At 39.5% G+C, this 16,254-nt stretch overlaps 1 protein-coding gene across 2 annotated transcripts in view; it reads right to left on the bottom strand.

The window, feature by feature from the left end:
• LOC121299289 (cell migration-inducing and hyaluronan-binding protein-like) overlaps window positions 1-16,254 on the bottom strand; it is a 48,916-nt gene that overhangs the window by 6,797 nt on the left and 25,865 nt on the right. For both annotated transcript variants that reach the window (XM_041226965.1, XM_041226966.1), the window contains exons 2-16: window positions 15,921-16,040; window positions 13,270-13,407; window positions 12,159-12,297; window positions 11,670-11,906; window positions 11,377-11,556; window positions 10,189-10,259; window positions 9,922-10,017; window positions 8,777-8,898; window positions 8,311-8,458; window positions 7,110-7,301; window positions 3,372-3,541; window positions 3,050-3,259; window positions 1,876-2,081; window positions 759-828; window positions 260-388 (exon numbers count right to left, since the gene is read on the bottom strand). In XM_041226965.1, the coding sequence (XP_041082899.1) occupies window positions 260-388; window positions 759-828; window positions 1,876-2,081; window positions 3,050-3,259; window positions 3,372-3,541; window positions 7,110-7,301; window positions 8,311-8,458; window positions 8,777-8,898; window positions 9,922-10,017; window positions 10,189-10,259; window positions 11,377-11,556; window positions 11,670-11,906; window positions 12,159-12,297; window positions 13,270-13,407; window positions 15,921-16,011 (2,199 nt within the window). In that variant the 5' untranslated portion in view covers window positions 16,012-16,040. The remainder of the gene's footprint in view (window positions 1-259; window positions 389-758; window positions 829-1,875; window positions 2,082-3,049; window positions 3,260-3,371; window positions 3,542-7,109; window positions 7,302-8,310; window positions 8,459-8,776; window positions 8,899-9,921; window positions 10,018-10,188; window positions 10,260-11,376; window positions 11,557-11,669; window positions 11,907-12,158; window positions 12,298-13,269; window positions 13,408-15,920; window positions 16,041-16,254) is intronic.

Below are 16,254 nucleotides of genomic sequence, written 5' to 3'. Positions count from 1 at the left end.
ATTTGGCAGGAGTTCACAATACATTTGTACTGAAGAAGATGATAAATGAGCACAAGCTGTGTACTGCAGTACACTGGAAAAAAAACAACAAGAAAACAGGAAAAGGGAGGCACTTAATAATAACTAATCCTGGTCAGCTTGTTCTTTTTTTTCATATTTGGAAGCTAGTACCTGGCAAGTGTGTTGAGTCAGTATTAATAACTCTGACACGACCCAGAGCTGGCAGTGAGTTTGTCCTCAGCATGGCCTGCAAACTCACCCTGTAATTCGAATGCGCCCGGTTGTTGCAGAACTGCCCCAGGGGCATGTGCTCCGTGTGTCCAGGGGAGTACAGACCTTCTGAGGGTCCGGTAGGAACGTGATGGAAGATGAACCAAAACCCAGTCTCCTGTGGGGGGGGGGGAGGTTGGAGGTCTTATCAAAATGAAGTATGTTGATTTTTCAGGGTACTCATTCAAAATATATGAACCCCTTGGTTCTATATGATAGATTATATGTCATATGTTTTATGCAACTATGCTGTGTGTGTGTGTGTGTGTGGGGGGGGGGGGGGGGGGGGGGACAAAGGTTCAGAGGCCTTGCAATTCATAAACTCATCTGACCTTTTTTTTTTTTTTTTTTTTTTTTAATAACACAGCACAGTTTTGACATTGTGAGCCTGTGCCTCGCCTGAAACAAATCAATCACTGGCACTGGTATCCGTAACGAGCCTCGGACTTTTCCATGAATGTAAACAGATGGAGAAGAAATGTACTTACTTCAGACCCAGCAGCTGCACAGTTGATGAGGTTGTTATTGGGGTTAGCCATCCAGAAAGTGGATGTTGCGCTGTCAAGAGAAACAAAGCCATTGATTCAATTTCAAAATGAATTTGCTCCTCAGTGTGCAAAAATGACAGCAGCAGAGCATGAAGTCTGCTACTAACTCAACAGCACAATGCAATTCACATAGGGAGCTGCCATGGTTTCTACACGTCTAACATGTCTCACAATAACTTTTTTGATATACTGTACAGTAACATTACATGCAATAGTAGTCAGATAGCTAAAGACTAATGTTTGACTGTCTGCATGAGATCCTTACATATTGCCTACTAAATAGTTTAACAGGCAATGGTCCAAACTAGGGGAGATTGCCAGGCTATAACATTCTGGAACTGAATCCAAGTGTGCAGAAATGGATGATGTGAAGACCAGATGGTCAATGAGCTAAACCTATCAAAAGCAGTTAGCTGTACCCTCCTGTGACTCTGTCTTTTTAAGTGCTGGCTAGCACTTGCATATGCATTTGTCAGAAATGGCACATTTGTTTTTGCAATACAGGAAGGGGGGGGGTCTGGAATTTTAGGAACTGCCCCATGCTTCAGCAAATATCCTGTCATTTGAAATGAAGATTTATTTAGACCTTAAATCTTTTGCCATTTGTATGGATGAATATTAGTCTTTCCTAGGGGCTTGGACCTTCTCTCTAGGCTTTAGGAATTCCAGTGTTTTTAATGCAGAAAAGTCAAGTATGTTGTTGTTGATTAAATACCTCTCCGTTTATCTTGGAAAATACCAATCAATTCCACTCCCAGCAAATTGGCCATTATTTTGCTGGATACAAAATCACAGATTTCAATGAACTGTGTCATCTTTGCAGAGCCAATGTGTATACACATAGTGATGAAGCGACAATGAATTGAGCTGGTTTTCTACCACATTATACACATTTTCTACTAATTCATGAATATCGATTAACTAGTAGAATATGTCACCAGAAAAAATGTAATTGTTGAGACTGAATAAAACTGCAGAAGCAAGTTATTAAGCCAATTTGAACAATCTGCTTAATCGGCAACTGCACAGCTTCGTGTTTGGAATGCGCTCCTCTTACCTGCAGTCTTGCCTGGGTTTGGCTACATAGCCAGGAAACGCCCCGTCAGTGATCACACGGCACATTTTACTGTCTCTGTCAGATGGCAAGAGGGTCCCTGCCTTCACGAGCAATCCCAGGCAGTGATCGAACGTGTTCCTCTCCTCTGCCCCATCCTCCGTGAAGAAGCAGTGCCCCAGGCTGTCATATCCCACCACATCCTTTACCTGCAGCACACACAAAGCACTGCGACTTTTAGAGTTGCGGTTCCTAAAGCATGCTCGCTAAGCTTAAAAATAGACCTTTCAATGATCAGTCGTTACTCAGAAAGCGATCATGCTGTTTTAATTCCCATTGTAAAACACACACAAGCAGGCTGCCATAGCGCAATCCATTTCTCTCCCGTCAAATTGCTTGCGAAACAAGCTAGATTAAATATAATAAGTAATTTAGGCTGATCACCAGAGGTGCCAATTTGCAATCTCAGCTGTCCAGTTTGGCTTTCTTATTTAAAAATAAATGCAATTCTGCTTGTGTTAAGTGATCTGCCATCCCTTAAGAATACTTCCTGGGGATTGCATATTACTGAGCTGACTTAATTGACTACTCAGCATCAACAGATGGCTGCAAATGTATTATAATCACTGTAGCAGTAAAACTAATACAGCAAGCAGACAAAGAGAAATCATTTACAAACAGAGTGGAAAATGCATTACTCAAGGTAGGAGAAGGTAGAGGTTCTCAAACTTAATTAACCCTTCTACATTGGAAAAGACCAAACAAGTTAGCAGCTACTGTGCATGACATCAGAGGCTTTAGCTTTAGAGACTTACATTCACTTTGTATTGACATAGCAATTCCAACCACCTTGTGGAAATACCACTACAGAATCCTCTAACTAACTTGGCATTAACATTTTAAACTGTTTCTGTAGTCATAACTTACAAGAAACACGCACCTAATACAATGCAAGTGTCTAACCAGCGTATGCATTTATTTATTTTTGCAAAACATGTGCCACTAATTTATATTTTTAAACATCCGATGACTTTGTCTGAGCTTGGTCTCCAATGAGATTGTGAGAATGGCTCAAATATGATATTCTGCATCAATCCCCATGTAAAAGGATAACTGCTGCTTTCATATAGAGTCATTATCCCCCCCGTGTGAAATTCATTCTCAGGTCATTGCTCACCAGCAGTCCATTGGAGCCGTGCACAGTGACGCAGCGGGAGAAGGTGTGGTGAATGGAGAGCCCCTTGACGTAGGTGGGGGGGTCGTAGCTCCCCTTCTCATCCACGTCTCCATTCATGTGGAAGTGGACAGGGTAATGGCCCATCAACTGCTGCCCCATGTGCTTCATCTCCACCCCATCAATGTGGACAGCCTTGAACCCGTGTTCTACCTGGGGAATACAGTGAACAGAATAATCCCAAACAGCGATTTGGAAGGCAGCAGGGCGAATGTTACAACAGTGCACGTTTATTTCTAAAACTGTCAAGCAGGTTTTGCAGTACCTTTAAATGCCCTCCAAAGGTGTCAAAGTCGAAAAACCTGCAGGCGTCGTTGCCGTAGCACTGCGCTTCCATCTCGCCCTTTATCAGGATGTTTCTCGTCAGTAACCCCACTTCTGCACGCATGTCCACTCCGTCCACCTCCTCTCCTATATGCAGGTACTTTGCTTTTCCTGCAACAAATACAATACCATATTTCAGCTCCTCTGTAGGAACCGACACTGAATTCTTGTAATCTAATGTATACCAAGGTGTAAGAAGATGTATAACTGGGGCTACTTAGATAACAGCATTCATTATTCTTTGTTATTTTCCACGTGGTCCTGCAGTAGAATACATGTCTTTAGGCTCCTGCATTATGGGTTTAGCACCAGGCTGATCCAGATTTTGAAGAACAAGGTGAAGGGGCAATCTTTTCTGGCAGCCCTCATAGTGAAGTAACAATTGGGTTCTCTCCACAGAGATGAAATAGAAAAAATGGAATGCTGGGATCCATACCTTGCTGGCAATATTGATCATGTAATATACTGTATAAAGTGTAATTCTACATTGTCAAGGAGTTAGTGTCCTTGATAACCCCATGGTTCACTACATGCTCAATTACGCCATTTTTTTTGTTAACTGGGGTATAAACGAGATGACTGTTGTTTTTTTTTTCTTTTTACGCAACATCATTGGTGTTATCAGTAACAGTAAACCATGCTTTTATTTCAGCATTGTTTAACCAGGCTGTTGCACACTAAGGCCGGCCTTCTTATTTTCAGTGCAGCACTGTGGAGTTTAATATCCCTTACGGGAGCCTACAGTATTTCCTTCCTCTTATCTGATTTTTTATTGGCCACTAAGAGGCAGTGTGTGATTTGTTTGTAAGAATATAAGCAAGGGAACACAGCACCACCTGGCTTCATGAAAGTCTGTCAAGGAATAACACAATTCTATAACTGTTTTAGTTTCTGTATATTAAGCGCTTTGGCCACCCAGCAATAAGTAGCAAAAGCATATGGTGAGCAGAAATAAAGCAAGCTGACTTCAAATTGATTGAAATGTGTTGATTTAAAATGTGATTTCATTCAGGACTAGTGGCCTAGTATAAACTATAATCTAAAGGAAATAGTTTGAGGGGAAAACATGAGGAGTAAGGCATTATAAAAATAACTGCACTCAGGCAGGGCTGCAGAGGTAACAGGCTTTTTATTTAGTGTTAAAGTGATAGTTGCTTGAAAGTTTATCGGGATTGTCCCAGTTACATGTCACAGATAAAGATTTAAAAAGCCAAGTCAAAAACGCACTTAAAACATTCCAGCAAAACACATGCATTATCCATTCCGAAAGCCTTCATTCTGTCTTACAGTATATCCTCTTGACAGCATTTGTGTAAATCACTTCCAAGATTAATGGACAGTTTCATGACATTTTATTGATATCAAGTCCCCTGCAGCACAAAACATGACAAACCATTTCTTCTCTTGCACTCCACAATGTCCTCTTATTCTCAGATGCCACAAGCCTATCTGAGGAGTATAATGAAACTGAAACTATACTTAAAGCCGGTGATGTGTTATCTCAATTTGCTGTAAGTAAAATACAGCATGCTCTTGCGAGCTCTGGGAGTTGGATGCTAAACTCTAAGGATGTCACCTTTGGCTTTGGAAGAGCTTTACAATACATGTAGAAAGGACAAGCAAAAGCTGGATGCAGGAACTGAACCCCAGACCCAAGCAACAAAAAACAGACTTCTCACCAAAAAAACAGCTTCACTAACTTGGGTCAGCTATGTATTCCAGCTATAGATAGTTGTAGGATGCTAACAACAAATGTACATGTGCCACTCAGGAAAGCCTTCATAACTATTATTACTGCAAAAGAAGTCTCTTCAAAACCCACACATAACCACAAGAGGTTTTATTTTTCCAGCGAAGTACTCCTAGCATCCAACACAGTCAAGTGTTCCTTATTCTGTACCATTGCAAGCCAAATCTAGGAATTATAGCATATGAATAAATCAGCACATGAGGTATGAATTAATATGATGGGCTCTGTTCAATTTAATTAAAGACAGAATAGCATGCCTTGTAAACAGACACACTCATCTAAGTGGAAAGTTGTCATGCAGAATTGCAGCCTGGCTTTTGTGTTTTTTATACAAAAATAAAGGCACTATAGAAATGACAATTGTTGTTGTTATTTTGGCCAGTGCTGTATATTAGATTTTCAGCACATCATGTTACAGATTATGGAAGCTCCTTATGATTGATATAAAATATTTAAATAAGCATAGTCTGGTCTGTTCCAATTTACTGACTGACAAATATAAAATTATGCATACTTTCAGGGTCAAAGAGGAGTTTGGACAACTAGTTGAATCACATTCTTCATTTTTACTGATCATCCTCCAGGATTTGTTACTTCCTACAGTTCCTAATGTATGGCATGGATTTTTCAATAGCTGAACCCCACTGTCTGGGCAACACAAATCTTTAAAAATGTCAGTCTGCTGCTACCTCTATTTATAATAACTAATTATGAAGCTCAGAGCAGCTTTTTCCTTTGGCCCATTTAATATACTGTGCATTCTGCCCCAAAACAAATTATTAAAAATAGTGCCTTTTTCCACTTTTCTCTTTTTTTAAATGTTTTAAGTGGTGTTTACCAGTATTACTTCTTCTACCTGATCTCTTTCGCATAAACACATTTATATCAGTGGGAGTTAGAAACGACCCCAGAGTTTGATAGTCACCCTCAGTGCAGCTCTCCATGGTGTTCCCCAGGGATAAAACCATCCCATGAACACTCAATAAGACAAGCACTTCCCTTTCTGATCCCTAATAAAGACTCGAAATTGTGGTGGAGGGTCAGGCATGTAAATACATTCTCAAAAGCATAAGCAGTCCAATTCGTTTCTCAACATGCCAATTTATGAAAACAACCCTAGATCAGCCAATGCAATAATCATCCAATGCAATGTGGCACCACCTGCTGCACATTCCTGAAGGGGAAAACAAACAGCTAATGTTCTCCACAATTACAGCGAGATGAAAGTCCAAATGAAATTCCCATGTTAACCACCAATTACAGCTTGCCTAAATGGAAAAAAAAAACAGTGTTCTTGGCTTTAAGACATTTATTTTTAACAATCCTTGGCAGGTAAAACCAGGGTTATGTATGCCCATGGGTTGAAGGCAGATTTATACTTAAACTTCACGCAGACTTACTGTGTTCAAAGTGTTTTATAAGCAATTTAGCTTTTTTTTAAACTTTTAATTACAGCATTTTAATGCTTTAGCCACATTTAATGTAATTGTGTCCATTTTTTTTTGTTTGTTTTGCTTTGTTTTTTTTCAGCCAAGCAAAGTTTTAATGAAAAGTGGTCTAGAATTTATTTAACAACAATTTTTATTTATTTATTTTTGTGGTATAACTGTAGGCTGACTTGGAGGTTGATGATGCTGAAACAGAGATAAAAGAATGAGTGAATTCATGCTGGATACAAGTCACCTGCGATCAATATCTGCAGGGCTGTTTTTCTCTTTTTAGATCAATACTGTATTTTTGAATTAAGGTCTTCCAGCAGTGGGAAAGATCAATCTCCAGAAATGCTGGGCGACCTCACTTGAACCCTCAAGCTACACTCTCCTGCCTGCTCCCAGGGTTACCATTTTCCGCTGCAGACTTTGGGAAGCGGCCAAAGCATTAGATTGTTAATAGAATAATAATAACACTAACATCTGAAAACAAACATACCTTCAACTTTTATCTGGTTTGATGCGCATGCTGGGCAGGGTAGGATCTTGAATTCTTCAGCCTGGTACATGGAATAATCTGTACTGGCAACCACTACGGTATCACCTGCTTTCCAAGTCTGCACATCTTCTGCAAGCTCCAGTACTGTGGTGTTTGAATGAGTATCGATTGTTATGGTCACCTGTGGCCTCACTGCAAATAAACATACAAAAGAACTTTAGGCACATTCAGAAAGAAAGAAACCACAGCTTTCAAGAGTTTGTCAAGTTTCACACATTTGTCAAATACAGCAAGTGTGGAAAGAATTTTAGTCACCCGCCTCGCCTTTCATGTTTTAGGTGACTACTGCCTGAAATATGATGGTATACTGGCACAAAGAGACTAGAACAAGTGCTCTAAAAGGAGTTGAAGATAATTAAAGTTAGGTGACACATTAAGGCTATGCTCAGCAGCAGTGTGAAAAACATTCTACAATACATTCCACCTGAAGCATTAACAAAGGGCCTTCTGCATTCTGTTGCGCTGAACAATAAACCATGAACAACTATGGGTGTGTCATTTACTGCGTATTAATGACAGGTTATTTACAAAAGAGTAAATGTATTGACTCATGTCACTGGGTTCCTTTATATTTCATTTGACCACTCCTCTTAAAAAAAAAATCACTAAAACAATTCATCCCCATTGATTTACCTTGAACAGGGTATGATCTCATGGCCAATGCTAAAATCAGTCATTTCATATTTAACACTTTCATAACTTTGCAGAAAGGAAACCCTACTGTAACTAAACACTTAACTAAGTCATGGTGTGTTGGTAATAGAGTTCCTTTTCTAGGTCTTTAGAGGTCTGCAGTATTAATAGAATTTAAAAGTGACTTCTACTGTATCAGCTACTGAGTCTGGTGATCTAGTGCTCCTGCAAGCTGCAGTTTAACTGTCTTCTCTACAGTGCAGTACACAGCGCTCCATTCATATTCAAGGGCTGGGCTTGTGTTACAGTAGGTTTCACCACTAGCCGAGTCCAGGCGCGCTCGCCTGCCAGGTCTCCAGGTTCCAGCACTAGTGTTCCATGTGTTGACCTGCAGTGTCTGATTGCGATCGGCACATTGGGTCACCACCACGATGGCCCGATGTCTTTTACTCTTGATAAGTCTATAGCCCAGCAATATTATTACACAGAACTGACATGCCACACATACCAAGTTTCCCACAGAGGAAGCGCACTTTATAGTTGTTACAGATTCCATCTGGCTGATCTTTATTAAGGCACACAAATCCATAATCCTTGTCGTTTTTGTAGAAAACCTCATCTGTTAAATTGGAATCGACTCCATTATAAGTGGTTGCCTAGAATAGAAGATGAAAGATATTACATCAGCGTTTAAAAAAAAGGATGTTTTTAAGCCGCTCTCATCGAGTGTGCAGTTTGCTTTGTTTTCATAACAAGTGGTTAAACACCTAATGGAAAACTTTCTGCCTTTGATGCTGAGATTCAGTTAAATGATGATCTGATATGAGCCATGTTGTATCCTGTGGCTCACCAACTTTACACCCAGATTATACATTAGATCAGATTGGCACAAACAAGAAATGTATGCCATCGTCCAAATGGAATCCAGTACATCAGGCCTTTTGAAGCAATGTATATGGGATTTACATTAGTACCTGAATGTCCAAGGGGCTGGCACAGATTTTCCCTGGAAAAGCGGTTCGGATATCCGACAGCTTCTCCCAGTCGCCCGAGCCTCTCTCATCATCCCGGTCAAACCACTCGGTCCACTCCACCTCTGCAACACAGAATCAGAAACACCCAGTGAGGTCTAGAACACTGAATATTCATAGTCAAAAAAATCATACAGCATGATAACCTTTGAACCCCAAGGTCAGTGGGATTAAGCTCAGCCTCGGGATTGCTAACACCTCTCCAGAAGTGTCAGGACACCACTGTGCCGTTGCTAGCCCTCAGGCAAGTGATACAGCACATATAGCATGCATCTGTGATATGGATGTTAAAGATCCCTTTTAATGTATTAATTTGAGTAAGGTCACTGACTTGAGGGCACAGGCCAAAGCCCCTAAAGAATTCCACTTTCTTTTTCCAGCATGGAGACAATTAGGAATGCTTAGTGTAGCTGGTGCACTCTCTTCCCCTGTGTGATCTCTGTCACCTAGACCTTATACAAGGTTCGCAAAGTGTAATACAGCATAGCAAAAGCATACAAATGTGAAATAACGCATACTGAAAGCATGGTAAAACATAGGAAAGCATTGTAAAAGCCAAGAGAGGTATGGTAAGGCATATTTTAAAAAACACAGTAAACTATGGTAAATGTATGATGTAACTATGGGAAATTTATGAAAATACTGTGCACATTTACCGTGGTAAACTTTTACAAGGGACAGTGAACCCAAGCTGTAGCACTTTCTTGTGAATATATCTTTTAAAATGCATCCAGTGTTATTCTTTTATAACCTTGTACTTTCAGCATTATCCTACTAAGCACTACTCTGAAATCATTGTTATAAAAAGCTGCTCAAAACAGTGGAAAACATTTCCCAAGGACGCTCGTGCAGAATAGCTCTGTTTAACATGTGCAACCATCTTAATGTGCACTGTATATAATTAGATTGCTGTCACTATTATAAAGCACAATTGCTTTTTGATGGGTACAATTGATTCCATATAGCTATTCAACAATTTCCGGTAGCTGTTATTCTTTGCATTAAAAAAAACAACACAGCGCATGTAATGACTAATTTATTAAGCTGCTTGAGATTTCAGCTAGTAGCGGTAGTTACTTAGCCACTACCTTGGACCCATTGACTTGATGCAGTGACAGTAAAATGCTCTCCGTATCCAGACTGGAACACTTTTGAAGATATGGCTTCTGTTGAAGCCTTGGTTCCTGAAAATAAAATTAAAAAACACAGAACATCAAACAAAAGGCACTGCTAATTATATATATATATATATATATATATATATATATATATATATATATATATATATATATATATATATATATATATATATATATAGCTAACCTTGTTATTCATGAGGTACAAAAGTAATTTACCTTGATAGGCTACATGATCCTCAGCAGATGTGAAGGGATCGCCTTTCACTGTAATAAAGCTCCATGGATGCCTAAGGAAACAAAGAGAGCGGAAAGTTAGATTCCATTGTCATTCTATCAGCAATCCCACATTGTGCCAGGAATGTTGTTGACACTGAAGCACGCGATTTCTTGTTTACCATGTCTTCTCTGGCTAATCCCAAATGTTACTTTTTCAAGATACTTAAAAAATTGTCCATGCAAGCTCATTTTGGACACTGAAGTCCCAAGACTAGTTTTAGAAATTCAATGGACATTATGGTTCTCTCACAGAACATTCCTAGAAGTACTCTCACAGTTGTTCAATAAATCAGTCTTTATTTCATATATAGCATCTTTCAAGATAATTGCCACAAAGATAATAACAAAACAATGACATTTTCTTGGCAGACCGCATGAAAAACAACTGCAGTTTTACGGCTTGGCAGTTCACTGAGGACATACTGTATTGATGAATGGAACACAATTTTTTTTTTCAATGTTCTTTCATTGGTTTCTATCAGGCTATGATCATGCAGAAACTTCCATATGTGCTTGTAAAACACAGCACTTTATTTCCAAATGTGGTGCTGGATTGTTTTGAACTACTTTAAAAAAATAAATAAATTCACTACTGGTAATGCTGCCAAGCTTTCAACATGTTATGAATGTATTCAAGTTTAGTTAATAAAATACTTCCAGTTGGATTCAATGAAATAAACAACATTTTAGAGATTGGAGCAGTGGGTTCTGCACCTTGCTGATTTTAAAAGGTGCAGCTGATAGCAAACTCCTAGATCTTATTTTGCAAATTAGCAAGCCTAGGGCTGTATTCACAAAGCACTAACATATCTAAAAATATTATAGTCCTTCATTTACACTTTTATAGTCTTAGCGTCCTCCTAATGTTTTAGAATAGAGGTGAGCAAGTAGAATTCCAATGTCTGTAAGTAGATCATTCCCACGTGGAGCTGCTGCTGTCGTCTTTTTTTTTTTCTATAAAAGCCGAGATCTGAAGACATCAAATGATCCCAAATCATAACATGAATCTTTGCTTAGAGCCATGCTGCCTATCCATGCTTACAGCCATTTGTGCCATTGGCACTGGCAGATCTGATAAACATTCATTTAATCTAAAACCCTGGCAGACATCAAATGGGTCTTGCGTACCGGAATCCAAGTCGATGGAACTGCTTGCTGCCTAACTTGTACAGAGCTTTCCTGGCCGAGTCCTCCAGATTGTTGGATCCCTCATCGTTCACAGCCATCGCTAGGATCATGCCATCCTCCACCACATCCACGTACTGGGCTAGGCGCCTGCTTTCATCTTTGCTTTTGTAGGTATCGAACCTGAAACAGCACCATAGATTACATGCAGTGACTTATACAAGACTTTACTCAAATCCCAAGAAAGATCACAGATCATGTTAAGCGTTTGCATTCTCGCCCCATGTTTGACCGACCTGTCTGAATGCAGCACCTCCCCGGTCTCTGGATCGATGACGTGGACGACGACCCCTCGGCTTCCCCAGCTTTTTTCAAAGTGGTAGCTGTCCTCGTTCGTCTCCCCGGGATGAAGAGTTTTGTTCAGGAAAGTCCAAGACAGTTTCCTCTCTCCATGAATCTCCAGCGTGCCGCCAGTGCCAGCACCAATATACTTGTGGCCAAAGTAGCTGTGAGCCACCTCTGGATCATCTGATCTGCAATGCACATTTTGAAATGTCAATATGAGCAGCTTGTTTGTAAGAGTATTACTTCCACCATCTCCTGAACTGTGCTATATATTTTAAACCAAGGTATAATTATTTTTCAATTTTATTGCATAGTTTGATTTCAATGTCTGTACTGTACTTCCTGAATCAATAAATCAAATACACTAAATGGCTTTCCATTTCCATATATGTTATATGGCTACAAAGCATTTACCAGTGCAGTAAATGGGTTTGCCATACCTTCCATACAGGATGATAGAGAGGTTCCCCTTGAAAGGACACTCCTCACTGCCGATGTGCAGCTCTCCACCGTTTTCAATGAGAATGTGTCTTGTCCTCAGAACAATAGGCTGTCCCCTGTCTGCAATAACTAATTTTCCTGAGAAATAAACAGAAATGGATTCAAATGCTATTTTATGCTGATTTCTCCCTTCTCTGCATTCTACTCTATATTACACGTTGGTAAAACATTTAAGAGCCATTAATAGCACAGGCAATATAGTACAACTAACTGTACATAACAAGGCTGTCATTTTAGTGAGGCATTGTGGTTATATGTCACTGTAACCCCAATGTAAAATGACATCCTAACCACTGTAAGTAATAAGGCTGTTAAACATCACTGCACACATGATGATGCTGTCTGTCTTCTCAATTTTCACTTTCACTTGACATGACATTTTTTTCTGATACTTTAGAAGAACCCATTATATTCAATTGCATTCCTAATATTGTTTTTCTCGATTACTCCGCCCTTGGCTGGCTCCGTTTAAGGCAGTGCCCCATATCATTTAGCTGAGGGAGACACAGACTGAAATCAAATCCCATCTTTGGCTGTTTAAAACATTCTTTTTCAAGTATGCTCTTTGTGCCAATACAAATGCCTCGGCCTGATTTCAATTAAAAGATTATTTTTTCACACCCATGTTTCCAGAGTGCTGTTGTGTACTCTTGAAGTGAAGGAGGTGTGTAGCTCACACTGTTTAATTCGGGCTTAGAAGGGCTCATCCACCGCTAATTAATCAAATGTCCGCCTCAGCTGGTATAGATGCACACTCCTGATGAAGCAATGTTTTACAAAAGTGGGACATAGTCCTCTAATTGCTTATAAAGCGTGTCACAAATAATTTCCAATAACAGCTCTGATTAAGCCTGATTGTTTAAGGCAGGCATGCTACTGGTAAGTTCTAACACTGAGGCATTTGAGACTGTGCTGCAATTGTGGCTGTTGTATGTAGGAAAATAAAAAGGCGGAAGTTATTGTGATTTTCTACACAGTCCCAGGATCAACCCCTGTTATGTAAAGAGCCAACCAGCCTCGGTGTACTGTCAGCATGTCATCTTACTGTACCTCCATCAGAGATTCGTACTGAGTGGACGGAGGCAGAGGAGGTGAGAAGCAGCTTCCTGTCGTAGCCAATGCGGACGCGGTGAGCTTCGTTATGCCCGGGGATCCAGTGCTGCAGATGCTTGTCTTCATCAGGGCAGCCTATAAACAAACATAACCAACAAATCCAATCATATTAATTATTATCTAGATCTGAGCTTTGCAAATAGACCTTGCAGTGACAATAGTCTGACACCACTTTGCAAGTGTGCTCTACTAAAAAAAAAAAAAATAAATCACAACTGCAATCATCACCATATGTCACTATGGATTGCAATCTTATTAGCATCAAACAATGCCAGGGTTCAGTACTGGTGCAGGAATATAACCACATAACAAAATAACAATATAAACCACAACATAAACGTGGGTTTTATACACAAGCTAGAGTGCATCATTAACTGCTACTGCTGGAAGGGGTTTACTTAAAGAACACATTATTCTCCATCACTTTAAAATGTGCTTTACCTGGGACACTAGGAGTGCAAACAGCCCCACAGTCAATGCACTGGAATGCAGTGAGGCAGGACAGAGGTTCAGAGTGCCATTCAACAGCCATTCCCTACAGTCCTTTTGTGCTGATTCATTACCAAATGCTATTGTCATTTTTTTTCTTACATTGCCATACTGCCATATTTTATATTTGTCTCTTCTCTATCAATTACATTTTTTATTTTATTTTAACAATCTCCCATATCTCTCTGAAATGTGGGAGATTGTACAATTCAAACAGAGACGTTGTTATTAGTTCAAATTTTAATATTACTGATTCAATAAACGTTTCTTTTGCTTACAGTGTAAAGTTCTCCCATCTTCTTAACAATTGCTTTACACTACAGGTGCTCTTCAGTGGCTCATCATCAGAAGTATGCACAGAGTTTAAATACTGAATTATTTAAAAGGTAAACACTTCGATATCCCGGAGCTATGATAACACGCACTTTGAAAAACAGGTTTATTTTTCCAAATGACACTGATGTTTATATGACTAAAGACATGAACCTTCCCTGAACATTCCAACAGATAACTCAAGAATACTGTTTTGAATAAATACAAAATGGCCCCCGCTGTGCAAAACTGAAATTCTTTAAGAGGAGAAGTGTGAACAGGCCAATATCAACATTAGCGAGACTCCCCAAGATACCACTGAAATACAACCTTTCTTTCTGATTTTAGTGGTATCTGTCAGTTTCTAAACTGTGTAGTTTAAAAAAGGATTACTAAAGGATGTGTGTTACAACAAAGATCTGGGTATTACTGTGGCAAAGAATGAATTCAATCCAACACTAATGCATATAAATCCCATGAAACCCTCCTAATTCTTAGCTTGTAACTGTTAATATTCAGGGTGTCCCACTTGTTTGTTTCTGGAACTATTAAAAGTTACACTTGGACACAACAAAGCTGCAAAAAGCCAATTCTGGAACTAACTTCCCTTTTGCAAAATTACATCACCATGTTAGGGTTCTATAATGTGCTATCATTATAGAAACTGCCAGTTTGCGTGTGGATGGTTTCTGGAAGCTGGGTACAAGGGATGTTTGCAATTAGGAACAGCAATTAAAATGTTCTATATTACTTCTGTTTGCAATTACTATAAAAATATTTTTAACGTGGCAAAAATATATAATTCGTGCCATTAATATACTTTAGTCTCTGAGATTTGGCTTTTCTTAGAACGGGAATAATAATAGGTCAGTCCGCCTTGCCAAGTCTCGCCGTTTCCCCCAAAGGACGCAGCATACCTCATACAAAGCCTTGCTCTTGGTTGTACCACAGTCATTTCATGCTGAACTTCCCTCAGCTTGTTTTGTTGCCACTGAGTATTTTCTCTCCAGCAGGATCGGCTCTGGGATTAAGTTAATTGTTGCTCTAAAGTTATTTTCCTTTTTTTTCCCTAAACATGTGGAATTTACTGTATGTAGCCCCTGGACAGGTCCTAGTTTGCTCCAGACTGCGCTAAAACAGTCCTTCGTGAAGACTGTCTCAACTCTGGCCCAGGTTTCAACCCACAGCCTGCCAATCCAAATCGATATGTGCAAACAGCTGAAGTTAACCGGTTCCATGTAGTCTAATTTGATCAAACATTAAAGGAATAAAAAAATTAAAAAAAACCTAACGGTTCTATTTTTTCACTGAATCTCTAAGGCAGCCTTAATTATATTAATAAAATGCTTTAGTGAGGCTACTCAACAAATACATCAATATATATATATATATGACTGGGTGTTAATACGAGACCGGTGTCAACTGTGGTTAGCTAGCAAAGGGAGAATGCTAGGGTACCGAGGTCCTTCTGCCAACTTGGAAATTGTTATAAAGAAGTAAAATTCATATGAAGATGTTGTGAATACTCCATTGTAGCATTGCCATATAACCCTTATCATTTAACTTTGTAGACTTCTTATTGGTTTCTGATTCCCCTGGACAGTAACCAGTATGGATCATTTTTGATACCCTAACAGATCTGGTTAGTAACAGCTCTTGGGAGAGGGACAAGTGCCAGTTCCAAAAACCTTTTTAATTGCTCAGACATAACATAACCTTTCTTACTAAGTGGAATATTAAATCTTACATTGACAACAAATAATACAAATGCTTTATTTGACACCTACCTGCTTTTACAGCCGGGAGAAGTATTGTTAGAAGAAACAGAATGGAGACTGGTTTCATTTTTGCCCGGCCGTGAATGATCGTGGGGAGCATGGGATGCTCTTTCTAGATGTTTTAAGTACCTGTAAAGAAGACAGCATTGTTCAACTTGGGCTGGTACTAGCTGGTAGCAAGGATAATATGGGTTGGGATGTCCATATGCCCCGCACCCTATCCAGTCATTCTGAACCACCTTGTGGAGACGCATTACTGAAATCATCAGGTGCTGCCAGCAATCTGAACAATCAGGCTCCAGCTACATGTGCTCCAAACAGACCAAATATTTAATCCCACAGA

The sequence above is a fragment of the Polyodon spathula genome, chromosome 24, assembly GCF_017654505.1.
Source record: "Polyodon spathula isolate WHYD16114869_AA chromosome 24, ASM1765450v1, whole genome shotgun sequence".
Taxonomy (NCBI): Eukaryota; Metazoa; Chordata; class Actinopteri; order Acipenseriformes; family Polyodontidae; genus Polyodon; species Polyodon spathula.
Note: the sequence above shows the minus strand (reverse complement) of the source record. Positions and strands in the feature narration are given on the sequence as shown.